General features: G+C 40.9%; 6 protein-coding genes across 8 annotated transcripts; 5 read left to right on the forward strand and 1 right to left on the reverse strand.

Moving 5' to 3' along the window:
* Positions 1-5,390: 5,390 nt before the first annotated feature.
* Positions 5,391-17,740, reverse strand: Leash (leash). Its single transcript, XM_018112295.3, has 4 exons — positions 17,290-17,740; positions 7,984-8,515; positions 6,730-7,571; positions 5,391-6,668 (listed from the first exon to the last, which is right to left on the reverse strand). Exons 1-4 carry the CDS (start codon positions 17,402-17,404, stop codon positions 6,610-6,612), a joined length of 1,548 nt encoding a protein of 515 aa, XP_017967784.1. The 5' UTR covers positions 17,405-17,740; the 3' UTR covers positions 5,391-6,609.
* On the forward strand, positions 9,121-13,149 carry LOC108659398 (tetratricopeptide repeat protein 14 homolog). The gene is made up of 7 exons (XM_018112291.3): positions 9,121-9,192; positions 9,343-9,884; positions 9,944-10,158; positions 10,225-10,443; positions 10,664-11,193; positions 11,253-11,553; positions 11,838-13,149. Exons 2-7 carry the CDS (start codon positions 9,402-9,404, stop codon positions 12,952-12,954), a joined length of 2,865 nt encoding a protein of 954 aa, XP_017967780.1. The 5' UTR covers positions 9,121-9,192; positions 9,343-9,401; the 3' UTR covers positions 12,955-13,149.
* Ak3 (Adenylate kinase 3) lies at positions 10,303-16,066 on the forward strand. Of its 3 annotated transcripts, none has more exons than XM_089256671.1 (2): positions 10,303-10,443; positions 14,940-16,066. In XM_089256671.1, exon 2 carries the CDS (start codon positions 14,972-14,974, stop codon positions 15,623-15,625), a length of 654 nt encoding a protein of 217 aa, XP_089112797.1. In that variant the 5' UTR covers positions 10,303-10,443; positions 14,940-14,971; the 3' UTR covers positions 15,626-16,066. The 3 variants fall into 3 exon arrangements, with proteins under 3 accessions (XP_089112797.1, XP_017967793.1, XP_089112793.1); XM_018112304.3 differs by lacking the exon at positions 10,303-10,443 and adding an exon at positions 13,850-14,259; XM_089256667.1 differs by lacking the exon at positions 10,303-10,443 and adding an exon at positions 13,850-14,189.
* A 178-nt stretch (positions 17,741-17,918) lies between the features above and the next one.
* LOC108659404 (arrestin domain-containing protein 2) lies at positions 17,919-20,506 on the forward strand. Its single transcript, XM_030390410.2, has 4 exons — positions 17,919-18,267; positions 18,985-19,352; positions 19,417-19,957; positions 20,028-20,506. Exons 1-4 carry the CDS (start codon positions 18,156-18,158, stop codon positions 20,399-20,401), a joined length of 1,395 nt encoding a protein of 464 aa, XP_030246270.1. The 5' UTR covers positions 17,919-18,155; the 3' UTR covers positions 20,402-20,506.
* A 75-nt stretch (positions 20,507-20,581) lies between these two features.
* Tpc1 (Thiamine pyrophosphate carrier protein 1) lies at positions 20,582-22,965 on the forward strand. The gene is made up of 4 exons (XM_018112301.3): positions 20,582-20,913; positions 20,982-21,228; positions 21,442-22,126; positions 22,185-22,965. The coding sequence occupies exons 3-4, from the start codon at positions 21,576-21,578 to the stop codon at positions 22,657-22,659; spliced, it is 1,026 nt and encodes a 341-aa protein (XP_017967790.1). The 5' UTR covers positions 20,582-20,913; positions 20,982-21,228; positions 21,442-21,575; the 3' UTR covers positions 22,660-22,965.
* Positions 22,966-23,978: 1,013 nt separating this feature from the next.
* On the forward strand, positions 23,979-25,106 carry Mettl4 (Methyltransferase like 4). The gene has a single exon (XM_018113036.3). It carries the CDS (start codon positions 24,037-24,039, stop codon positions 25,093-25,095), a length of 1,059 nt encoding a protein of 352 aa, XP_017968525.1. The 5' UTR covers positions 23,979-24,036; the 3' UTR covers positions 25,096-25,106.
* Positions 25,107-25,124: the final 18 nt, after the last annotated feature.

Here is a 25,124-nt window from a genome sequence, read left to right on the forward strand (position 1 = left end):
ATGAATATATAAATATAAATAAATATAAATATAAATATAATATAAATATAATATAAATATAAATATAAATAAATATAAATAAAATAATATAAATAAAATAAATATAATAATAATAAACACAAATATATATACATATAAAAATTAGATTCATATATTGTCCTATATATCTAGCACTACTAAAAAAATACGATCTCTAATGTCATCACTCATAGAAAAAACAAACGAACAAATGAGAGAAGTGTATGTGATATTACTTTCTATAATCTTCCACTTATTGCCTCTCGGGAATCTAAGCTAGGACAGCGAGATTGCACACGGTAAAGTCGGGAAAGAGACCTGTGTGAGCAGGTACATATGTGTTGCTGCATTTATTTGTATAAGAGAATAGCATAATTATTGGAATATCAGTCTTTGGAAGGGCTCAGAGCAACTCTTAGTCGAGCAGTTCATTCCATGTCACTTTTACTTGTTTTCTTGCTCGGCTTTTACATTCCAATTAATTTGAAATTCATTTCGCCATCATATTCTGATCTGGACAAATCAAATTGTATGCTTGCTCGCAATCTAATAAATTATTGAAATCATTTTCTCTCTGCTTAAATGGGATTTTTTTTATCAATATTTTCATCAAGTATTATTTGATTGAAAACAAAAAAAAAAACATTGTAGGGCTGACATATTTTAATTTGATTAACGTGAACAACTTTGACATGTTAACATGAATAAATTTAAATAATTTCCATATCATTGATTCCCTTTAATTACGTTTTTTTTTCTGTAATCAAATAGATCAATTTAATTTTAGCGTGACTTTCAATATATGTATTTGAAATTATAGTTATTTTATTATTCATTTATTTTGAAGTTCGGCCTTTGGCTTAAACAAATCATAAATTATATACACTCTTTTACAGGGTATTTATCACATCACCTTTTAGTTAGCTCGGACGTGTTAATTTGTATAAATTTTGCAACTTTCCGCTAGTTGTTCATTGTAATGTAAATAGTTTTTATTGCAGCGCGATAATCAGCTAATAATAATGATTATCCGACATGTGGCAGCATTTATTGGTTTCGCTGCAACACAATTAAATTATGTTGATTTTTATGCTGTAATTGCTGATTTGTTTGCGCTCGTTACTGAATAGAGAAGAAAAATAGCAAATGAATTCAAACGATTCGCACTGAATAATGAATTCGCTAACTAAAAACGAAAATATTTTTCTTTTCACTATTAATCAAAGTTTGTTATTTTCATTGAGACTGTGCAAAGCGGAATTTTTTCCAAACTATTTAAGGTTGAAGCAGTTGCTGCCGAAAACGTGGAAAAACATTTCATTAAAATGATGCTCGAATACCCTTTCTGAATTAAAATGAGAGCAGTAATTGCTTACTTCAAATTTATCTTTAGTATTTTATTTACTCTGTTTCAAAGTTATTTAAAATAAATTTGTAAAAAAATGAAAATGCTTAAACAATCTAATTTCATCTCTGTAACTGCAATAGAAATGTGAATTAACTACTTGAACAGCGAAATAAATGTTTTCAGCAATTTAGCTATTCAAAGTGAAAAGCCAAATAGCAAAAACTGGAAAACTTTTCCATTGGCAATTATAAATTACGCATACGCAACGTGACGCGTGCTGGCAAAAACTAATTTAAGCAAAAGCAAGCTAAACATGCAAAAAACGAAAAACGAAAAAAAGGAGTGAAAATAAACATATTGCTCAACTGTGCATAAAGCAATGTGGTCTTTGGCTTCCAGTTGCTCTGGCTGGCAAACGCTTTGTTGTGGCTTATTGAGAACCGGTCAGTGCTTTGGTATTTATCGGAAAATAAAAAGCATTGGCTTTGGTTATGAAATTATATGCTTACCGCAAGCTTTTGCTGTGGCTTGCTGCCCAATGGCCAGCCAGCGCATAGAACAAGGCGTATCAATCAGGCCAGTTGCCAATCATCCCATATGAGCGGACGTAGCTGCAGCTGAACGCTGGATAAACTCACCGCAAGCTGTGACGCAGTTCGTGCAAGACGTGTCTCAATAACAAAATTAACAGAAATTGCAACATATTGTTGCATGTGCCTGAATTAGGGACTAGGGAGTGGAGAGAGTGAAGAGAGTGGAGCAGCACCCGAGCAGCGGTGCCTTTCGGTGGGCGGCACGTGCGTCTGTGGCCAGCAGCGCACCACAACAAGTTGCAAGAAAAATCAACTGTGACCAAAAACTTATTTGACAACTGCCAATGGCAACAAAGTCTGCATTGGAATTGTGGCTCCAATGCCACAATAAAAGCTTATTTCTGAACAAAAAATTGAGAACAATTTTTATGAATGGCATTTTAAAAACTTAGTTTACTTTGCCCTGCTGCAAATTTCAAATAAAAGTCTGTCTCACAAATTTATTAAATTTGCTATGTAATGACAAAAAAATATATATATAATATAATATATATATATAATATAATATATATAACATAAAATTTTTCTTTTTAAATTAATCTTAAAACAAAATTGTCTATGATTTTTTATTTAACAAAAAATATATTTATACATTATTCTTTAAGAAATCCAGGTTTTTTATTTTAATAAGTAAAATATTAAATAATAAATAGTTACATATTAAACAAAAATTGTAAATCAATTAAAAAATTAAAAAATTAAATAAATAAAAACTATAAGGAAAAATTTCTTTTTCTATAAGAAAAAATATATATAAGAAGAGTAAAAATAATAAAAATTATTTAATATCCATTTTCCAAAATATTTAAGTTGTAATAAAAGCAATAAATATAAAAAAAAATTAATAATAACAATGGGCCTGCTTAAACATAAAAAATACTTCATTCTGATTATTATTGATGACCCTATTTAGCTGTGGGTTTTTGTCAGTGTAACTAACCCACAATCAAAAACTTCAAATGCAACTTTTACACAATGACGCACAGCTTGAGCTCATCTACAGCAGCATCAAAGCAACAACAACAACAACAGCATCAGCTACAACAACAAACATGCTTAATGAAGCGACTCTGGCTCAGAGCGGGCAGCAATAATGACAAGAGGGTCGCAGCCCTTAGGCAACTGTTGCCCGCCCAAACCCTAAAGCTGAGCTCGTTTCACGCCCATTCACACTGACAGACAGCTATGAACAACCGTACTGTGGGTTGACACTCTGTGTGAGCTTGTCAGAGTGTGGGAGTGTGAGCGAGTATGTGTGTGTGTGTGTGTGTGTGTGTGTGTATTGGTGTGAGTTTAGTGGAGGCGGAACTCTGCAACACATGTGACCAACAGCTGAACCGACAGCAGTGCTCGCAGCACCCATTGAATAGCATAGAAATAGAAATAGAAATAGAAATAGGAAAAGCAAAACGTACGTGCAAAAATTTGTGCGCTTGATTAAATTTGGAGTCGGCGAATGGTTGAAAGCCAAAAGGGCGACGCCGTGACCAGCGGGCACGGCCACAAGTGTGAGCCAAGAGTTGAAAGACAATCAGGCGGCAATTTAAAACCATTTTCACTGCGGCCAACGGACAGCCACGGTCCACGGTCCACGGTCTACGGGCCACTGTCCACGATCCGGCCGGCCGCACCTGCTGCGACAGTCCAGCTCTGCAGTAACTTCTGCTCGATTAGTTCTGATTTGGTTATTCGGCATTAGGCAATATGCTTCTCGCTCTGCCCAATCTAAATCGTTTTTCTCCATTGTCCCAGGCAAATAACTAATTTCCGACAAAAAATCAAACCAGCTGCTTTACGGAGTCAGCTAGGCGGAGAGAGTTTGGAGATACAAAGTTCATCTACAGTTTGTCATGGCCACATGCTGCGGAAATGCCAACAAGGAAGGACTCCAAAGACTCCACACTCTGCTGCTTTTATTAACTGAAGTGAAGGATTTGGCCAGCCAGATAAATATTAAAATATTTCAGAGAGCATTTACTATTTTAATATTTTATTTATTTACTATTTTAATAAAATATTTTCTTCAATATATAGATAATCAATGTAGGAAAGAGTAGAAGACATGGAGAGTGGGAGCGAGTGAGAGATGGGAGAGATTAAGAGAGAAACAGAGAGAGAGACATTTCCGAGCTAAAAAGACTGAAAGCCAAAAATGCGAGCGAAAGAAGAAGGTGAAGAGCCTGAAAATAATTTATATTCAACCCAACTTATTCATAAATTCACAAAATAATTAAAAGTAAAAACAAAAAAAACAATAAAAATATGTACTTTTATTACTCATTTATAAACACAATACATAATTCCCTGTGTTGTTAACCCAATAACCATTTAGTTGTAAATTGAATTCCTGACCGAGTTCATATTGAGGATTGCGTTCGTGTTGGTCATGTTGCGGCTGTTGGTCACAGCTGGCGTATACTTAATATCAGTTAGTGGCACGTTTTTAATGCCAAAATCAGAATAGCCACAGTGTGTTAGAGTGTCTACGTGGCTGAAACGACAAGTTGTACTATTTCGAATTACATTTCTGTGCTAGCCACGGCGCTGCAAGAAGTATTAAGACATTTAGGAGCTGGTCAGTCGGCGAGTCACTAGAGGGCGGGCGATGGTGAGAGCGCCAAGTTCCAATGGGAGCCATGTCTAATGCCTTGTGGCTCGTGCTTTGTGCCTCGTGTCGTTAGCGTCGAGAGTCGACCCTTAACACCTCTATAATTTGACATAAAAGCAGAGCCGAGAGAGCTCGAGCGTTTGTCGCACATGTTGCGGGTCTCCGAATGAAAGGCATTACACTTCCGCTAAATGTCGCTATTATTTAACAATTTTGTTTATGTACGCTACCCATGCTAGCCCCAGATGCTTCTTCAGGCACCCTGCGACTCTAATGCATACACATACCCTATAAGAAATATAATTTATGGTTACTCTGGCTACGCAAAAAGCAGCAGGTACACCAGCAACAGCAACAGCAGCAACAGCAGCAGCTGGGGAGAAACTAAATTGTCGTCGTCCTTGTTGTTTGACTCGCAACAAAAAGTGGGAAAACAATTACAACTGACTTAACACTTCCGTTGCTTGTTGGAAAAGCCGTACACGTTTATCCTACACATCGTCGCAGGGATCTGGCAGCGAGAGGGGGCGTAACGCACTTCGGCCCGTCTAGCACTTGAAATTATAGTTTAACACGTACACAGGTGTAGTTTGTATTACAGGGAGCTCCTCATGTGGGTGGCCAGCCTAGCACGTTGACTTGACCTGCGTTGAGTTGGGAGCCAAAAAATTCAGTTTTGGTTTTCTGCTTCCAAGGAAATTCATTAAAATAAAGATAATTCCTCAAATATATAAATCATGAATTAAATTAAATTCAAGTAAAGTTAGATAATCTAGAAAAAACTGCATTAAATTCCATATGAAATACTTTTTAAATAATCAAATTTATATTATATTTGTGTTTCAAGAATAACATTTTATTGATTTGTTTATGATTATAAATCAAATATATGTATATATGTATACAAAAAACAGCAATAAAAATGTTCCAAAAATATTCGCTGAATAATAATGTAAAGCACCTTAATGAAATAAATTATGTTACGCTCCTCTTTGTGCAGCTTATGACTAAAAGTATTTGCTTTGCATGAGACAATGGTATGCAGAGTTCGCTTTTCGAATATTCATCGATATTTTATCGATATACATGAAAGCTCGCTTTGTAAACGAATAAAATGTAAATGTGGCGATGAAAATAAATATGAACAATAAAAAAGATTGTTGCAAATGTGAATATCGCGATAGGTGATTACGGGACTTAAAACAAAAGTATTATGCCGCTAAATAAAAAATTGTTTTAAACACTTGAAATTTGTTCTTTGGAATATGTACATGACATACATAAAAATAAATAAAAACTTTTCATTTTTCGGCCTATCTATAAGTGCAATGAAAATGTTTCGTATTCCTGAAAACAGTTGGCTGTCATAAAAATTAAGCATAAATCGAATGATCAAAAATGAGTTTGTGCATTCGATTGAACATGAAAATATCAAAATAAGATAAAAAAAATAAAGTACTTGATGCTTGAGACGTACCTTAAGTTTACGATAATTCAGTGTAAAATTCGTTTAACTAATTTTCAATATTCGAATACATTGCTTTAAGACTAATAATTTGTTGAATCAAGCCAATAAGCTAGCTATTCGGTAGGTCATGAAAAACGGTTACGCCTTTTACAAAGGTGCGAACACAAAATTGGCGTTACTTTAAAGGAGTCGACACGACTACGCGAAGGCAAAGTAATTGCTGATCGATTTCAAAAATATTACATTTGAATATCTTACGTACGACTTAATCAAAAGTTAAATAATGAAATATACATCACACATATATACATGTATGTATATGTATGTATATATGAATTTCATTTTCAATCAGTGCTTTACAATGTGGCGTATTGTAAGTAGTTTGTGAGAAAAGTTGTGCTGATGGCAATTGTGCGCTTGCTGATTCGAGATACGTTACATTTCACAACTCCAGAATATGTTTACGTAGGCATATGTGGTGGCAAGCACTCTAAAGTAATCCTGATGCATTTCTAGGCAAAGCTTAGATATAACTGGGCGGCATGAGCTTTATATGTGTGGGCGATTCGTCAGTTTACTTCGGCGATTCCGGCGGAGCGTTGGCGCTGCCAAAGAGCTCGTCATAGGAGGGAGCTGCAATTGATTAGAGAATTACAGCAATCGAATCCAAATGTAATTTCATCGTAAGTCTTACGCAATTCGTGCGCGCCGGCTTGGTGGCGGGACTGCAGATATGATCCAGATGCTGCCGACGTGGACGGCAGTTGGCTATAGCCGCTGGCTCCAGCTGGAGGCTGCGCTGGCGGAGGCGTCAAGGCAAGCAGCGTATACTGCGGCGACTCGGGCAACGGGTACGGCGGCAGATGCGGCGGTGGATACGATTGCACCATCAGCGGGCTGGAAGCATAAGGCATGTAGGGCACATTGGAGCTGCTGCGCAGGCTGGCACGAGCCGAGGGGCTGCCAAACTGCGACGATTGCGAGCCGGATGTGTAGGATAGCTCCACGCCACCAACGGCCGGACTCAGCGTGGAGTCCGAGGCGGTGGAGTTCAAGGAACTGCATTCGCTATACACCGACGAATGCGATGGCGAGCCAATGGAAGAATCTAGTGCTGGATACACAGATGCAGGAACAGCTGGATCGAAGGGATTACCAGGCACAGCAGCGGCCGCCACTGCCGCAACCTCATCAATCCCCGGTGGACCATTGTCGGGACGTGGCGGCAGCGATGGACGCACCGAGCCCAGCCTGGCGGAAACATCCTGCGAGTAGACCTTGAACGGCAAGTTGAGCACCAAATTCTTAAAGAACCCACGTAGGACAGCCTCAACGCGCAGCTCATAGGATATGGTTATGACGCCGCTGAACTGCTCATCCGTTGGCTGCGCCGTGTCCGGCATCAGCAGCTCGTGGGCAAAGCTCCGTTCACTCTTCTTGCTCACCGCACCCGTCTCCTTGCTGGCGATCGGAATGCACTCGACCTTCTGCACACGCAAAGGCACATGACTGTAGTAAGTGACGTACTGCAGTATGCTAATGAAACGCAATTGGTATAATACTATTATCATATAAAAACATGTATCAAATATGTATATGTATTCATAGTGTGTGTGTGTAACGTGCTGACTGTGAGAGTAGATAGGTAAAAGGAAGAACAGCCCTTATAGCGGGATAAACGGCTTTACTCTTTTAAGATGCTTCTCTAAGAGAGGCATGTATTTATCTCAGATAGAATTAAGTGGTCTCTCTGGTTGGTTAGAGGATGTGTTAGGATAAGTTAGAGTATATACCCTAATCGACCAAATCTGCTGCTCTTATTATGGTTGAAATATTCAACAGCTTCAAGCTTCCAAATTACAAAAACAAATCTCCAAACTAACATCCACACTGGCAATACATTTAAAAAACAAGTGAGATTTTCATAGGCACTATAACCCTAACTTACTTGAAGCGCAGCTTCTCCACATTCGTCGTGCTGTTGTTCATGACGGTTACACAGATTCTCAACGGTTCGCCGCGCACGGCAAAGTCCTCGGGCAGCAGGGCCAGCATGGTAATGGGCCGAGTGCCAAATAGGCTAATTGTCTTGGTGATTTGCTTCTCCAGCGGAGTGGGATTATTGCGATATGTCGATGGCAAAGGCATATTCTTCACAACCGTAAACGGTATGGTGTGCCGTTCATCAAAGGTCCAGGGTCTTTGAATGAGGACACGCATCTTGTACTTGATGCTGCCATGGCTACCGCGGAAGCTCGAGGGCAGCTCACGACCCAGTGCCACATTAAAGCTAAAAGTGTGCTCACCGGGAGACAGTTCAAGCCCGCGAGGTTCGAATTCGGGCAGAGGCGTTTCGCTATGCTCGTAGATCTCCTTGCTGGTGTAGAAAAGACTACGCGTGTATTCGTTGTTGTTGGAGTTTTTGCGCAAGATTTCCATCCATTTGCATTTGCCTTTGCCAGTTACCTGGATTTTAATAGCTGTGAAAAGACAAACGTATTTAATTAGTTGCGAAAAATTAAAACACGCAACAGCGACATCTATCGCTATTTTCTATCACTAGACAACGCAAAGCGTTACGAACTGGTATACTGGTTTGTTTCTTGGCTAACAAATTAAATTTAAAACTGACATCCATCTTAGCTTTGCCCTTATTCTTTGATTTAAGTAATTATTGCTATTTTATGGAACTCCGAGGCAAATATCTATGTTCTTACTTAATAAATCACATATGAGTTTTTACATATATATGTATGTATATTGTTTTAAAAAATTGAGCTCAACAGCTGACGGCGATGCCATCTATTTAATACTGTTGGTTCTCGCCTTGGCTAAAGATATCATTTTTACATTTTTTTGCTGTATGTGTTTGGCCCCACATCCTTAATAAATGAATAAAAGTAAATTATTATTTTCAATTGGTATTTAATCATTTTTAAATAGAAACCAATTATGAGGTTGAGCAGCCTATTAAATTTAAATGAGGCAATATTATTATTTAACGTGGCAACGCTAATGCATATCGATAGTTTTGCTGAAGTCTTTTAAAAAAGAACTGCCAGAGTTGCCACGTAGTTAGTGAACAAAAGACACGATTTTCATCGCGCATAGTAAAACATATCAAGCCATTTAACTTAATTGTCTGGGGCTAAAACAGGCAAGTAATTATAATTATAACAAACGCACAAATGAACTTCTGCAGCTATAAATATATGAATTCATTATGCAGCAGCACTGGCAATCGTATTTACACAGCAATCAAATTTGTCATGCGTGTTTTCAACAATTTTTTTCGTTTGCACTTCAGAACATTTGCACACACTGAAAATTGTAATGGACTCTTACTGAAGACTGCCGGTTAACAATATGAATTCCAACTATATATCTCGAGCACTGTGCTACCATGGTCAGCCATTACAGAAGATCTGGGACGATGAGCGCGGCGTCGAGGATTTACGCCGGCTAAATCTTACGCAGCCCAACTACAGCATCTACCAGGAACGACAGAAGTATTTTACATTTCAGGAGCGTGCCAAACGTTTAAAAATCCATCAGTTCTTGGCAAGAAAGGCAGAGGATCTGTATGACCGGCAGCTGGTGGGCAATGTAATGGAGGACTCGTGGTTAACTCAAATGAGCAACTGCTTTGCTCCACAGCCCCCGATCGAGTTCTATTTGAACCCGAAGGACAAGCGAAAAGCATGGGCGTATCGGATGAGTGCCCTGAAACAGGGAGACATTGTGTTTGCCTCGGTGCAAAAGGTTGTACCGAATGCGAATCGAATCATAGTCAAACCACTGTGCACAGCAGAGCCAATGCACTTCTATTTAGCTGATATACCCATCAAGGTGCGCAAGCAATGAAAATTAACTGTCCGGATATCATTTAAATGGCAACTTCATTTTAGGCTATCATCATGCAAGACCATTGGGGTCCCTTGCCACTGGACAAGCAGGGGAATCCACAATCATTTTCCATCAACGATTTTCTACGCTGCGAAGTTTGCAGCGTGTCGGCGGACGTGGAACGCTTGACTCTGGGCATGTTGGGCGTCTACAATAAGACGTCATCTGATCTCAAGCTGGGCCTATGTGATCTGACAGATTTGCCCAAATACTATCGGTGTGTAAATCTGGCCAATAGCATTTACCTTTTCAACTCATTTAACGTTTCATGATTTGTGCTTAGTCAAATACGTAATCTGGAGCCAGGCAGTGCACCCAACTACGAAGATCAGTTAACTGCAGCGCTGGAATTTGAGAATCCCAACTGTGATGTGCTCTTCCAATTAAATGGACTGCAGCCTAATGAGAATCTTACATTAATGAGCCACATTAAGCATGGCTTTCCCGAGTCGGATTATGCGCCGGAGCTGCGGCAGAAGCAGGCTTCGCAATGGGCATTCCGGTAAGTGTTGAGAAAACCCAACTCATGGCTGGTCGCAGACCCTGTATGCAAACTATATATATATTATGTAGCTGACCAGCCCTGATTGGGGGACGTTTATTAGCTAAGATATGCATCAGCATATGTATGTATTTATAATTATGTCCGTATATCCATTGCAAACACACACACAATCACACCCACACGCACACACTGAAAAATTCGCACAATATAATATCAGCTCCGTGGCTGATGGCATTGAGCACTTTAAGAATGGCCAACAAGTAGAGGCCTTTCAGTGCCTGAACAAGGCCCTGAACATTGATCCGCGTAATGTCGAAGGCTTAGTGGCGCGCGGTGCACTGTACGCGAATCGTGGCAGCTTCTTAAAGGGTCTGAAAGACTTTGAAAAGGCGCTAATTTTGAATAAGTACCATGTGAATGCGCGTAAATATATGGGCGAGACCCTGGTGGCACTCGGACGCAGCTATGAGGAGGAGAACCGCATTCCGGATGCCATCAAGGCCTACAGCGATTGTCTGAATCTATTGCCCCAGCATGAGCAGGCGCGAATATCCCTTGATGCACTGCAGCAGCACCGAGCCTCTGCAATTGGCGGCACCAGCGCCAGCTCTAATCCCCTGGCTGTGCAACGCAACACCGAATTGCTCAATTTGCCCAACGCGGCAGGCGGAACCATCAACATTGCCTCCTCAGACGACTCCAGTTCCACTAGTGCCAGTGACAACGACAACGACAGTGAAGAGCAGCGTAAGTGTCAGCGATTCGGCTACCAGAATTCACTTCAACCAACCTATTTTAAATTTTAGCTGTCAAATCGCGTTCCCGTCTGCCTGCAGAGCAGGACAAGCATGCCATTAGCGATTCCCTGTCGGCCAACGAATTCAAGCTGGACGACGACGACACTGTGACCAGTGTGCGTCGGCTGCTGCGCGAGGCCAGCAAGCACAAGAAATCCAAAAAGAAGGGCAAAAAGAAGAAGGACAAAGACAAGGAACGCAAGGAGAACAAGAAATCTAAGTCAAAGTCTGCGGATGAAGTTGAGCCACTCACAAGCACAGAGGCCGCACTCGAAATGCTCAAGAAAATTGACCATGCGGCGGCATTCAGGTAATTGCGTGTATGACTTTATAAGCAGATCAAAGAACAGATTGGGAAGGGTTAGTTAACCAAGTATTCGTCTAACACGTCATGATGTCCATATTGATTGTGGTTATAAACCCCATTCGTGATCTGATCTTTGACCCGCTTTGACTGCCCGCAAATAAAATCGATTTCATACTTGCGCTCTCCCATGCATGACGAATTAGCCGGAATAATAAGTATGCTAAGTGAGTCGCCTTTTGCAACTGTACACATTTTACCTTTTTCCTTTTTATCAACCACCTTTGCAGGATCATGAGCACCAGCAGCAGCGATGCCCAGCTGAAGGCCCAGTTACAAATGTATTTTAAGCAAATGCAACGCTCAGAAACGCCCCCACCTCCGCCTGCAACTGCACCAGCCACATTGCGTAAGCAACCATCGTCATCGGCGGGAGGAGGAGGATATAACCTGATGATGGGCCCAAGCACTTCGAAATATGCGGCCGCTGCAGCTGCCAACTTGAACGATGAACACCCGCCGCCAGCCCCCAAATACCATATGCAGCAACAGCAACAACAGCAGCAGCAACAGAAACTCTCTTTTCAAATTAAGAAGCGTCCACTGCAGATGGACAAATTCGGCTTGCTGCGTCTGGCAACGCCGTTGAGCTCGCATTCGCAGAGTCGCAGTCGCAGTCGTTCTCCCAGGCGACGCACAAGAAGCCGCTCGCGTGACCGACGCTCATCGCGTCGGCGCGGCGGCAGCTCTCGTTCTCGCAGTCGAAGCAGGAGCCGCAACACTCGAAGCCGCTCACGCTACTCGAGATCAAGAAGACGACGCACTCGTAGCCGTAGTCGCAGTCGGACTCGCACTCGGAGTCGCAGCTATTCGCCCGTTCGTTATGGTGGCGGAGCGGGAGGTAATGGCGGAGGACAACGCTACAGAGGACGTGGATTCAAGCACCGCTTTGGAAATCGTCGCTCGCGCTCACGTTCCTATGGCCGAGGACGACGAACGCCATCGCCGTTTGTGCCGCGTCGTACACCGTCGCCGTTTGTGCCGCGTCGTACGCCTTCGCCCTTTGTGCCACGCCGCACACCATCGCCGGCCTCACGCTACCGACGCACTCGCTCCCGATCACGCAGCTACAGTCCACGGCGCCATCATGGGCCCATGCGTTTTACACCGCGCGGCCGGGGGCGTGGCCGTGGACGCTTCCAGAATCGATGGCACTTCGACAAGCGGAACAATGGCCGGCGTTTTAGTCCCACACGTAGCGTAAGTCCACCTGGAGATGGGCCCACCATCGAGGAGGTGGACGAGATGATCAAAGAAGCACAAAAGGAGCGCAAACAAGGCATTATTGAGAGCGACAAGGATATACTAAAAAAGAAAGCCACAAACACAAGCAGCGACAAGGCCTAAAGATGCAGCTTCAGTCGCACATCCAGTGTTAAGTTTCTCTTTATACGTAGTTCTATTATGTATGCTAAATAGTCACTCCAAATATAATTGATGTCTGATAAATCACCTAAAATAATAACATGGACACCAAAATAAAGATGCTTGCAAAGCAAATGTGTTGCATGGTCTGCATGCGTTACAAATAAAGTCGAAATTTTCTACTTTACATAATTCTTTATATAAGTTATGCTTCTTAAGATGTCATGTATAGATAATCCGCAAGGGTAAGCAAAACTATTTTTCGATATACCTGTTATATAATCAATAAAAATAAAAAATAAAAAAACATTCAAATTGTCTAAGCAATTAATAATAAATATATATATATTTTTTAATATTTTATTTTTATATTTATATATATATTTGTATTAAGTACATTATTTTTGTACAATGTTCGTCTTGCTGTCCGTCCTTCACAGTCGGTAACGAACGACCACAGATTTTTTTAAATACCTAATTTTTTTGTGTAAAAACAAATACTTTTGTTTATTATTTGTATGTAATTGAAGTGATATTTACTAACGTACGAAAGCAATGTTTTCATAGAACATTATTAATCCACATACAAATGTATATGCTGCACGGTATTTGTTTACAGGGTATATCTGAGAATCGTTACCGATATCAACAGTTGATACAATTCATTGTGTTCTTAGCTTACTGTTCACACACTGACACATGTGCAATTAAATGTCTATAAATAAAAGCGCGTGGTCCGCTCCGCTCCCGAGCTCTCTTACAACCACAACAAACAAACTGTGATTGCTCAAACCGGCTATTCACATTTGTTGGCGCTCTCTTCTGCACCCATACATGTGGAGCCCAAAACTAGCAAAGAGCGAGAGAGGGTCGTAGCTTTCGATGTGTGCACCACAGTTACTGCAGTCGCCGAACAGAAAATCGGACGAGTAACGCGCATAAAAAGTCTGGACACAAAACGAAGTTCAAACCGAACCCGAGATAAAGCGTATACCCCCATTTGAATTCAGTTGATATTTGCCTGCCGGCAACAGCAGAAGCAGATTTTGATACCCACATCAGTGGGGGAATATGTGTGTCTGATTGTGTGCCTATGTTTGTGTGTGTATATTTGTTAGCGCACAAGATTTTGATTTAGAATAATACGCAACAAATTCTTATAATTATTATAATTAGTACGCGAGTTTAAATTGAATTGAAATAATCAACCGTAACAGGTAGTGATCTACATTTACCGGTTACTAAAAAACAATATATACATATATATAATTTTAAAAGAATATTTGGGTAAGTAAAATAAGGAAGCAATAAAAAATTGTCATTGCTTATTTACATAAGTGCTTAATTTGCGTCCAATTCGAAATGCGAAGGAATGTGAAAAGCAAAACTATGAAATGCAAGAAAATTGCGAAAACAGAATTAAGATGCCGAGCAAAACAACACGCGGCGACATTGGCTTTTGTTTGGACTTTGAACGATAAGAGCGCACCCACCACAACAACAAGAATAGCGAGACACAATAAAAACAACAACTACGAGAAGACAAAGAACTTGAAAAAGCCACGCTTGTAGTTGTTGTGCTGAATGCGCTACACTATGGTTGTCATGTGAAGGCTTATGGGCACGAAAAGGCCATAGGTACGAGAGACAAAATAATAAAGATTAGCACATTTATGATTTGTTATTTTTTGTTATTATTGTTAGGGCTTATCTAATGGCCCAACTTATATTTATATTTAATACAAAAAAGCGAGCTAATATACCAAAATATTATTTATGTAAGAAGTGAACAGAAAATATTTCCTTAGCACCTTGCTAGATAAACAAATTATTAACAATTTCACATTTTAAAAAGTTTCTTATTGATTTTGTCTATTAATATAATATAATAATAAGAAAACAGAATATTTCAAAATAGACAAATAATCATGCAAGTGAACTAAAGTTTCTATTTATATCTCTTTCAGCGTAAATTCAATAAGAATATCATTTATTCATAATGTATACGAAAATATTTCGTGCTGTGATAATCGGCGCTCCCGGATCGGGAAAAGGCACCATCTCGGATCGTATTGTGAAGACGTTTGGGTTTCTCCACATTTCCTCGGGGGATATTCTGCGCCAGAATATCATCAAAAATACCGAACTGGGCAAGAAGGCCCAACAGTACATTGCCGCCGGCCAGCTGGTACCAGATGATATTGTGACCAAGACAATGATCGCCCGCATCACCGAGGTGGGCAACAAATCCTACATTTTGGATGGTTTTCCCCGCAATAGTGCCCAAGCTGATATTTTGGCGGCACGTGAACAAATTGATGCTGTTATTAACTTGGACATTCCACATGATGTGATCATTGAGCGTGTCAAGCATCGTTGGATACACGCCCCATCCGGACGTGTCTACAATATTGGCTTCAACGATCCGAAGGTGGCCGGCAAGGATGATATAACTGGCGAACCGCTGACCCAACGCGAGGACGACAAACCGGAGGTGGTGTCCAAGCGCTTGCAAGTCTACGATGAACTTATGAGTCCCGTGCTGGCCTGGTATGCTGAACGGGGTCTGGTAACCAGTTTCAAGGGTCGCGAAACTAAAGAGATTTGGCCGCGCGTCGAACGTTTTCTCAAGGACAAAGTCAACATGGGTTAAAAGGAGCCGTGTATTATGGCAACAACGAAACAAACAGTTCAATTAAGTGCACAAATTTTATTCAATATTGATAGGCAGCTGTTGCTAAGATGTGTTCAATTAACATATATATCAGATTTATATATATGTTGTGCGCGATAGAGTAGGGCTAAGAAGGGGGTTTACGGTTCATTGTAACTAATCAAATGTAATTGCGAAGCCTTACAAAGTAAAAACGAATCAAAATAATGAAATGTGTCCCAATGTATATTTTCTTTGCCATACACATATGTATACACTGATTATAAGCTATATAAACCATCCAAAACATTCCCCTAATAAAAATAGAAATGTTTTGTTTTGATATGAATATTATATATATAAACTTATATGTATGTACTTGTATAAACGCTTCTAAGTAGGTGCTCTGATAATAAATCATTTCCTTTTTTTGTTTTGTAATATTGCTCATTGATAACGTAGTTGCTGATTTTCACATGGGGCCATAATAGATATGGCAATAGACTATTTTTGGCCCACGTAACAGAGAGCACTTATTTTATAATAGCGTAATTTACGATCTATGGCTTCATTTATGCGCATCACTCGAACGCCTTGCTTTTTGGCCTGTAGGGCACAGCAGCTGTCAAGTGTGGCGCTCTTTCTCACACAAACACGCGCAACATAGATGATATACATAATAATAAAGCTAACCAAGCAGACAGAAGCCATACTATTCTATCTGTCACTCTATCTCTCTCTCTCTCTCTCTCTCTCTCTCTCTCTCTCTCTCTCTCTCTCTCTCTCTCTCTGTCACTCTCTCTCTCTCTCTCCCTCTCTATCTCTCTCTTTGTTTGTCTTGCTCCATCTCTCTTTTCTTCTCTTCCCTTATATCTCTCTTCTCTAGCATTAACTACGATTTTTGCGGAACTGTATGTGAAATGTAAACAAAAGAATGCTAATGCAGCTGATGACGATATATTCGGTTACTAACAGGCTGATGTTTTTATTCACAGCTTTGATAAAAGCAGCTGCCAAGTTAGCTGCGGTAAGAAGTGAATAAATAAATGTGATACCTTTGTTATTTTTCCATGCACTTGTTCAATGCACGCAAAGTTAGCAAGCAATGCAGCATTAAGGTAGGGACATTTTTCTAGCCAGCACTGTATTGAGAGCAAAAGCTCTCTTCATCTGATAGACCATTATTACGGCATTTTTAGCAAACACACACAAACATACCCGCACGCACATATTCAGGGAGAACGTTTACTCGCTAACATTACACCTGCACCCTGCACGCCGCTCTCTAAGTGAACCCGCGCGTAACATTTCCTGAAACAAATGACCCCACAAGCAAGAAGAGCAATTGCCGAATGCAAGCAATTGGGCCCCTATCGATGAATAATGCCAAATTGAAAGAATTTACTATCACAGACCCAAGAGTAACAAAACGTATAAATAAATAATATGGCTGTGAATGCTGAGTTTCATTTATGCTGCTGTTAAACATCTTCTTTGTTTATGCCAATGCGGCCATAACGAAACCATGATGACAATGGACAGAGCAAAATCAGAAAACTTCATTACTGACCGCAAATTGTAGTCTGACAGGCCCTGAGTCACACATGATGCAAGCTCTGCTTGCGAAATTTTTAATAATAAGAGTAATAGCAATTTAAATTTACCTCGTATTTTGGTACGCTTGTTGAGATTCATCCAAATCTCTCCACGAATGACCTGGCCGGCATAAAAAATGCGATCTGGATTGTCCAGTCGAATGCATAGTCGCTCACTTTCCATGATGATGATGCTGCTGCTGCTGCTGCTACTACCACTAGCTCTCTCATTAAATACTCATCCAAAAATAACATAGAAAAGGCCACATTTGAGCGGCCTCCTTGGTATCACTGTGCAGAACTACAACTATAACACTATATTCTTTTTATTCAATATGATGAGTTGAGCACTACACTTAAACTGACAATAAACAAACGAATAATAAATTCATTTACGCGCACTGAACTCCGTTCAAATTAAATTAATCACATCAAACATCTTTAATTATTTAAGAAAAGCAACTAAAAACGTTGTTGCTGTTGTTTTAGCTTGCCACACGATAACGATTAACGATAACATTAACATTAAATCAGCTGGCATAAAATGTCATAGCGTTGCCACCAAGTAGCAGGTTAAGCGCTAAAAGTTTATATATTTAAAAATGAGATAAGCAGCAAATTTTGCCAAGCGAACAATTCATTACTGTATTTTGGGTACAAACAAAATTAGTATTCAATTATTCCTCACTTATACAAAGATTGGCACACGCATACAGTTAGCGCTCACAGCATTCGCAGCATATGTGAATTTATTAATCGGATTCAGCTTCAGTATTAATTTGTAACTGCTCGCGTTCGGCGGTCGTGGTTGTGGACGCAGCTCATCAGTTGGTTGTTGTGCCGTCGCGTACTCGATTGTGTTCCGCGTCGCTTGATAAAGGAATAAACATTCTAACAGAAAAGCCAACGCCTGTTGTTGCCAAGGTCAGGACAGGATGAGCAGCAAAGTGAATTTTAGCTTCGATAGCGTCTTGGGTGTGTACTATGCTGGCCAGATCGTATCCGGAACAGCCGAACTCATCACAGAGCGCCCCAAAACCATACGCTGTAGGTTCTTTATACCCAAATACGCATATAATATTTGATTGTGGCTAGCATGACGTCATGTTGCCCCCTACTCCGCATACAAAAATGCTTTGGATTTGTGTATGAAAGGCGGCCTGAGGCCAGACACTACATTAGTATTCGAGCCGTCATCGTTGTTTTGTTATTTGTTATTGTTGTTTCTGCCGATTTGTTATGTGTATACATACATATATCTTTTGTATAGTGCCGGTAGCTAATCTTCATACATACACATACATATACATATGTAATTATATATGTATGTTTCTGTGTCGGTTATTTAATATCGTAGCGAGAGTGAAGAAAAAACTAGTTTTTCTTCGAAAAGTGTGCCTGCCGTTGGTCATTTGAGTCGGCTGCTGTTGTACTTTGATTTGAAATGAACAATTCGCTTAGGCCTCGTAAAACTTAAAAAACTAAAAACTAAGAACTTGAGTAGTCAAAGGAATGGTAATTTTTAGTATTTCCGCATTAACCTGAAATAAATGTTAGCAAAATTATGCTCGATTCTGGTTTTCGAATAGAATTTGATTCTCTGAAAAGTCAGGGTCAGTTCAGATAACTGCGAATTAAACGCAATTGAACCCGACTGAAACGCAGCTTGATCTGCGCACCGCCCACATGGCGTGCAGCTTAATAGTATTACAAAGAAATTAAACCCAATTACGCGATTCGGTCTCTCCTGCTCCTCTTTTGCAGCTATCTATATAACCGTGAACGGTTTCGTTGAGACGCGTTGGCAGGAGAGTGTCGAAAAGCCTGGTGCTGATGGCAAGCTGGTCAAGGCACTGGAAACGTATACCACTACAGAAATCTATTACAGCAGCGATAAATATGTGTACGGCCAGAGCGGAGGATCACAACTGGAGCTGCCCCAGGGCAAGTATGTCTTTCCCTTTCAGGCCAGTATACCGCCCCAGGCGCCGACCTCCTTCAATGGCACGCACGGACAGGTGAAGCATGAGGTGACCTTGACCATAGATCGTGCGGTGCGATATAATAATATATTCAAGCAGTGCTTTACGGTCATATTGCCAAACGATTTGAACGCGAAGCCCGAGCATTTGGTGGGTTTGACATGGGGACATGGGGATATTATAGATGGTCTAATCCTTGTCCTTGACCTTGCAGCAACCCTTGAAGCGCATCGAGGAGAAAACCTTTTGGTGGGGCTCCATATTTGGCGGCAAAAAGCCCATGGTTATGGACGTGAGCACCTCGTACAGCGCCTATGTTCCTGGCCAGAAGATCCACTTTCACATCGTTCTGGACAATCAAGCGGATGTTCAGTGCCAGGATGTGAAAGTGCGCCTATTCAAGAACGTGACCTATCGCGGCAAAGCAGGCGATAAGGAGCAATTGAAAGCCACCGAGGTGCGTATAGCTGATAAGCACTGTGGCGAGGTGGATAAGAACAATAAAGCGCAATTCGATGAGTTTCTAATGGTGCCACCCACAACGCCAACAACAATGAATGAACGAGATCCGATTCGGGTTAGTTACACCCTTCGATTCATTGCCAAAACATTCCGCTTGCATGGCGGTGGGGATCTGGTGGTGGACTTTCCACTGGTCATTGGAACGGTGCCATTGCATGGCAGTGCGGACGACAAGGGGCCAGGACAGAAGGCACAGGCACAGCCGAACACGAACGGCAGCTATCAAGCGATGAGTAGGCGACCTCTACAAGTAATCTTGTTTTATTATAAAGTAATTCCTTGATTCCTTGATCTTTTCTTTAGTGGCACCCAACTTCCAAGAGGATGTGTGCACAGAACACTTTGAGTCGAACACGTATAAGCCACGTTATCCCGTCTATATACTCAGTGGTCAGCCGGCAAATGCAAATGGTGCCAGGTCGCCGTTACCCAGTCTTTATCCCAAAGCCGAGAATACTCTGCCTGTACCGCCAGTGAATTACACACCAAATCCTGTGTCACCAGTAGCAAATCCCGCGGCAGCAGTTCAAAAGGCGCCGCCGTATCCAGTGCAAGCACCTGCAGCTGTGCCAGCTGTTGGCAATAATTTTGAAGTGCTCGGCTTCAGCATACCACCAGGCTATCAGCCCACACCCAGTGCACCGGCTGATGCTTCTGGCAACATTGGTTGGAAGTAGTTATTGTGTGACCTACGTATTTATAAATTAAAAGCCCTTTGCATAGTTATTTAAATAAACTTTCGCGGGCATACGCCAAGTGGCAGCTCCAAAAATAAACTAAAAGTATCGATACATCGGTAAAAAGCTCAAGCAGTGTCACTTTCAATTTTTCAGCTGGTGCGCACGGCAACAGCTGTTTGTGGCATGCACTTGACGTAACTTAAGGCCAAGTTTTGTTTTCAATTTGAAATTAGTTTTAGTCGAAAAGCGTTTCGGAACCGGTTTGTAAAGTCTTTCACATAAACTGCAGCAACATCAGCTAGGCCTCGACATACAGTTACTTCTCATATACTGACAAGCGCTGAGCAAAAGAAAGTTTTGACGCAATAACATGGCCGTTACTTGTAATTTGTAATGAAGAAGCGACGTCGTGCGGCCGCTCAGCTAAACAGTCACCGCTGCACTCTGACAGCGAGCAGTCGAATATATTGACGAGCTTAACTAAGTTGGATTTTCAGTATATTTGGTAGGTGAGCAATTCCAATTTCTGACTTGCATATTAAATGCAATGGCTTTATCTTCGTTTTGTGGCCAATAGCGTCAGCCCTGCTAGGCAGACAAGTCAACGGCTTCCAGCGCAACAGCAACAAAAGTGAAATCGCTGATAAGACGATAATCTTTTGCCCATCCCTGAATGAATGAGAGCCTGTGTACCAAATCTTACTGAAGCCTAAACCAAATTGGCGCCCTCGCAATTGTAGAGAAACTTGTAGTAACCACAAATCGGAACAGGCACCTCGGGTGAAACAAACGATTAAAGCGTGCTTCGACGAGCATGACACCTTGTAAGTTCACCCTCTGATCTCAATTTCATCGCATCGTTATTTCACACATTAATTTGGCAATCATTTGATGACTATGCAAACATTTTGGTTGGGCCACTGGGCGGGGCGCACCTTGAATCTGATTTCAGTGGAGCGACATCGGCAGAGCTCCAAAACTATTTTGTTTGTTTAACAGCAAATTAATTCCGCTGTTGTTGTTCATATGATTTACAGAAATACCATTGAAGACGCAAACGCTGAAACAGACGCAGCCGCAGCAATAAAAGAGAAATCGCACACACTGACAAGCACAGCCACAGCCATTGACAACGCATCGGTTGAGCCAGCTTGAATCGACAGCCAGCAACATGACGCCGGCGGTAACTGGCAGCACAACATGTACCAAGACTACAGGCCCAGCGGTCAGTCAGCGGCGCAAGCACAGCGGACGTGAGCAACTGCAGCAAATAATTGCCGGTGGCTTATCAGCAGCTATTACGCGCTCCACCTGTCAGCCGCTGGATGTACTCAAAATACGTTTTCAACTACAAGTGGAGCCGTTCAAGGCGGCTGCTCCACCTATACAGTCATCCTCCAAGACTGACCTCCCATTGCATTCCTCCAAATACACATCCATCACTCAAGCTGTGCGCACCATTTACCGGGAGGAGGGCCTGTTGGCCTTCTGGAAGGGTCACAATCCCGCTCAGGTGCTGAGCATTATGTATGGCATCTGCCAGTTCTGGACTTACGAGCAGCTAAGCCTTCTGGCGAAACAAACCAATTACCTCAAGGATCATCAGCATCTTTCAAACTTCATGTGCGGCGCTTCGGCTGGAGCGGCGGCAGTTATCATTTCCACACCGTTAGATGTTATACGAACACGTCTTATTGCCCAGGACACTAGCAAGGGATATCGGTAACACATATATTCTTATCTTCTTATATATTTTGTTAATAATTCACAACAATTGCAGCAATGCAACACGGGCCGTCACTGCCATTGTGCGTCAGGAGGGAATCCGTGGCATGTATCGGGGCTTGTCTTCGGCCCTCTTACAAATCGCCCCTTTGATGGGAACCAACTTCATGGCCTATCGTTTGTTCAGCGAGTCGGCATGCAAATTTTTCGAAGTGGACGATCGTACCAAGCTGCCTACTTGGACTCTCTTGATGCTGGGTGCTTCCTCGGGCATGCTATCGAAAACAATTGTGTATCCCTTTGACTTGGTCAAAAAACGTCTGCAAATCCAGGGATTTGAGCAAAATCGACAGACGTTCGGACACACACTAAAATGTAATGGGGTTTGGGATTGTCTTCAACTAACGGTGCGACAGGAGGGTGTAAGGGGTCTCTACAAGGGCGTTGCTCCCACGCTCCTCAAATCCAGCATGACGACGGCGTTGTACTTTAGTATTTACGACAAACTAAAACAGGTGCACTTCTGGTAGGTGCGAACTAGCAATCTTATTCAATATAGAAATTAAGTAGTGAAAAAGTTCACAGCACAGAATCTATTTTTTATATGCTATTTACAAATAATGCTGTAAATGATATTAAGCATAGTGTCTCTGTTAATTAGTTATTAGCACGGGTTTCTTTTATGTTGATAGGTTTATCTATAAGGTAATACTATGCGCAAATTCATAAAACTTATGCACAAATGCATAAGTTATATGACAATTATGCTATTGTTTTTTATTTAAATGAAGTTATGGACACGAAATATAAATTATCTCATTTGTATTGGAATATAATTTCTCATCAAACTGGTTTAGAAACAAACGCTGAATAATATATTCCACAAAGATGTACAATTTTGTTCATCATTTAAATATTTTGAGCATATATTTGGAAACAGCAATTTTCCATTTAAATAAATAAATATATTAAAGAAATCTCGTTCATAAATACATATATAATGTAATATAGTAAATTATAAGGCAAAATGACTAAATCTTTTTAATTGTTATTTCTTTATATATACATACATATATTAAATTTTTAGGGTATTTGGCTGTTTGGCATCAGGTTGGTTCCGTATATTGTGAAAGCTTGGTCCCATTGAAATATCGAAGCTTTTACTACCAATTGTGAAATTAGTTTAAAAGCTGCGATTCATTCATTTGATTAACAGCTAGTAACGGGTTTTGTTTAGCAAAAGCCCGTAATATATAATATACTATCAATACGTAACGATGACGAGTTTGGATTGAAACAATGAAATAATCGTTCAGCTAAAAAGAAGTTCTAATAATATTCCATATATTATTGCGCATCACTATTTTTAAGAACCCCATTAATAAATTTCATAGTTAACTGAAAGCTCCAGTTGTTAGTTAGTTTGTCGAGCAACACACATATTAAATGAAAAATCAATTTAAAAACATACCTGATATGAAAAGAGATCCTGAATAAAATGAAATTCATTTGTGGCTACAGACCTTATCCGCCAAATTATAACAGTTGATTGTCGCCAAAGCAACATTTGAAGATGGAACAGAAGTACCCAGTGCCTAAAGTGGACCTGAGCAGCTTTAACAAATTGATTTATGATGAATATGAGGCGGATATATACTGCATTACAAGGTGGAACGAGTGAGAGCAACATATTTATGGAAGATTTACAAGGACTTGCTGCTGACTAAGTCAAGAGAAACTACCTACGATGTTTGATCTGCCCCGAGCTCATCGAAATAATCCTATATGAGGAATTTTATTTGTATTATTGAGATGGTCGGCGTAAGCGCAAGCAGAGTTTCTCTGCTGTAACGGCAATGGCAATCGATAATAAAATATCGATACTTTGTCAAATATAACAGATAAACATGCAAAAATTGCAATCAAATCAAATTGACAATAAACACACGATTTTACTAAATCACCGGCAATTAATAAATGAAGCATACGCAGCTGGAGTACCTCACTATGAAGTATATGAATTAAAATCGCAGTTGTTTCACTTTCAGCCAAAAATAACTCAACAGTCACAGCAAGATCTAAGGAAGCGCAAACGCAAACCGAACGAAGTCGAAAACAATGCATGTGAGAATAATATTCTGGGCTACCTGGAACTGCTGCCCGATGCCAAAGTGGACGATTTGCCACCACTGCCCCGCTACTGGGAAGAAAAGTATGGTCTGCCGCAAATGCATGGCAGCAATATGAGCGGTAAATTTCAAAAGTATAAAACACAGGAAAAGACTTTCATAATACCACATGCAACCCGCTTTTACAACCATAACGTGGATCAACTAACCACATTATTGCCACAGCTGTTGCCCAGTTATGATATAATTGTGATTGACCCTCCCTGGCGCAACAAATACATACGCCGTGTAAAGCGCGCCAAGCACGAGTTAGGATATGCCATGATGGACAATGAGCAATTGGCACTGCTGCCATTGAATCAACTCACACATGAGCGCAGCATTGTGGCCATTTGGTGCACGAACTCCAACTTACACCAGACGATGCTGGAAACAGAGCTACTGCCACGTTGGCATCTACGTTTACTGCACAAACTGCGCTGGTACAAGCTTAATACGGCACATCGACTCATTTGCAACGTAAACCAAACGGATTCCACACAAAAACAGCCCTACGAGCAGCTCTATTTGGCCTGCCACGCACAGAGCGATGGGGCATATGCCGCAGACTTGCAGCAAACCGAATTCCTGCTTAGCGTGCCCAGCATTGTGCACTCGCACAAGCCACCGCTCCTTGACTGGTTACGTCCACATTTGCAGCTTGAGCAGGATCAAGCTGAGCCCAATTGCTTAGAGCTGTTCGCCCGCTATTTGCAACCGCAATTTACGTCGATTGGCATCGAAGTATTGAAGCTAATGGATGAGCGTTTGTACGACCAAGTAATAAAAAGAAGCTAATAATTCAATAATTTCGATTTTGTGTTTCT

Source organism: Drosophila navojoa, chromosome 2 (assembly GCF_054131105.1).
Source record: "Drosophila navojoa isolate 15081-1374.11 chromosome 2, UAZ_NAV_1.0, whole genome shotgun sequence".
Lineage (NCBI taxonomy): Eukaryota > Metazoa > Arthropoda > Insecta > Diptera > Drosophilidae > Drosophila > Drosophila navojoa.

Excerpts from the sequence above, each read along its gene's own strand:
- LOC108659404 (XM_030390410.2), top strand. The coding sequence starts at position 18,156 with ATGAGCAGCAAAGTGAATTTTAGCTTCGATAGCGTCTTGGGTGTGTAC. Across the intron at positions 18,268-18,984 it reads GCGCCCCAAAACCATACGCT|CTATCTATATAACCGTGAAC; the intron begins GTAGGTTCTTTA and ends CCTCTTTTGCAG. Across the intron at positions 19,353-19,416 it reads ACGCGAAGCCCGAGCATTTG|CAACCCTTGAAGCGCATCGA; the intron begins GTGGGTTTGACA and ends TTGACCTTGCAG.
- Tpc1 (XM_018112301.3), top strand. The coding sequence starts at position 21,576 with ATGACGCCGGCGGTAACTGGCAGCACAACATGTACCAAGACTACAGGC. Across the intron at positions 22,127-22,184 it reads GACACTAGCAAGGGATATCG|CAATGCAACACGGGCCGTCA; the intron begins GTAACACATATA and ends CAACAATTGCAG.
- Mettl4 (XM_018113036.3), top strand. The coding sequence starts at position 24,037 with ATGCAAAAATTGCAATCAAATCAAATTGACAATAAACACACGATTTTA.
- LOC108659398 (XM_018112291.3), top strand. The coding sequence starts at position 9,402 with ATGAATTCCAACTATATATCTCGAGCACTGTGCTACCATGGTCAGCCA. Across the intron at positions 10,444-10,663 it reads GCTTCGCAATGGGCATTCCG|CTCCGTGGCTGATGGCATTG; the intron begins GTAAGTGTTGAG and ends ATATAATATCAG. Across the intron at positions 11,194-11,252 it reads CAACGACAGTGAAGAGCAGC|CTGTCAAATCGCGTTCCCGT; the intron begins GTAAGTGTCAGC and ends TTTAAATTTTAG.
- Leash (XM_018112295.3), bottom strand. The coding sequence starts at position 17,404 with ATGGAAAGTGAGCGACTATGCATTCGACTGGACAATCCAGATCGCATT. Across the intron at positions 7,572-7,983 it reads GTGGAGAAGCTGCGCTTCAA|CATACTGCAGTACGTCACTT; the intron begins GTAAGTTAGGGT and ends GCGTTTCATTAG. Across the intron at positions 6,669-6,729 it reads AGCCGGCGCGCACGAATTGC|CTCCCTCCTATGACGAGCTC; the intron begins GTAAGACTTACG and ends AATCAATTGCAG.
- Ak3 (XM_089256671.1), top strand. The coding sequence starts at position 14,972 with ATGTATACGAAAATATTTCGTGCTGTGATAATCGGCGCTCCCGGATCG.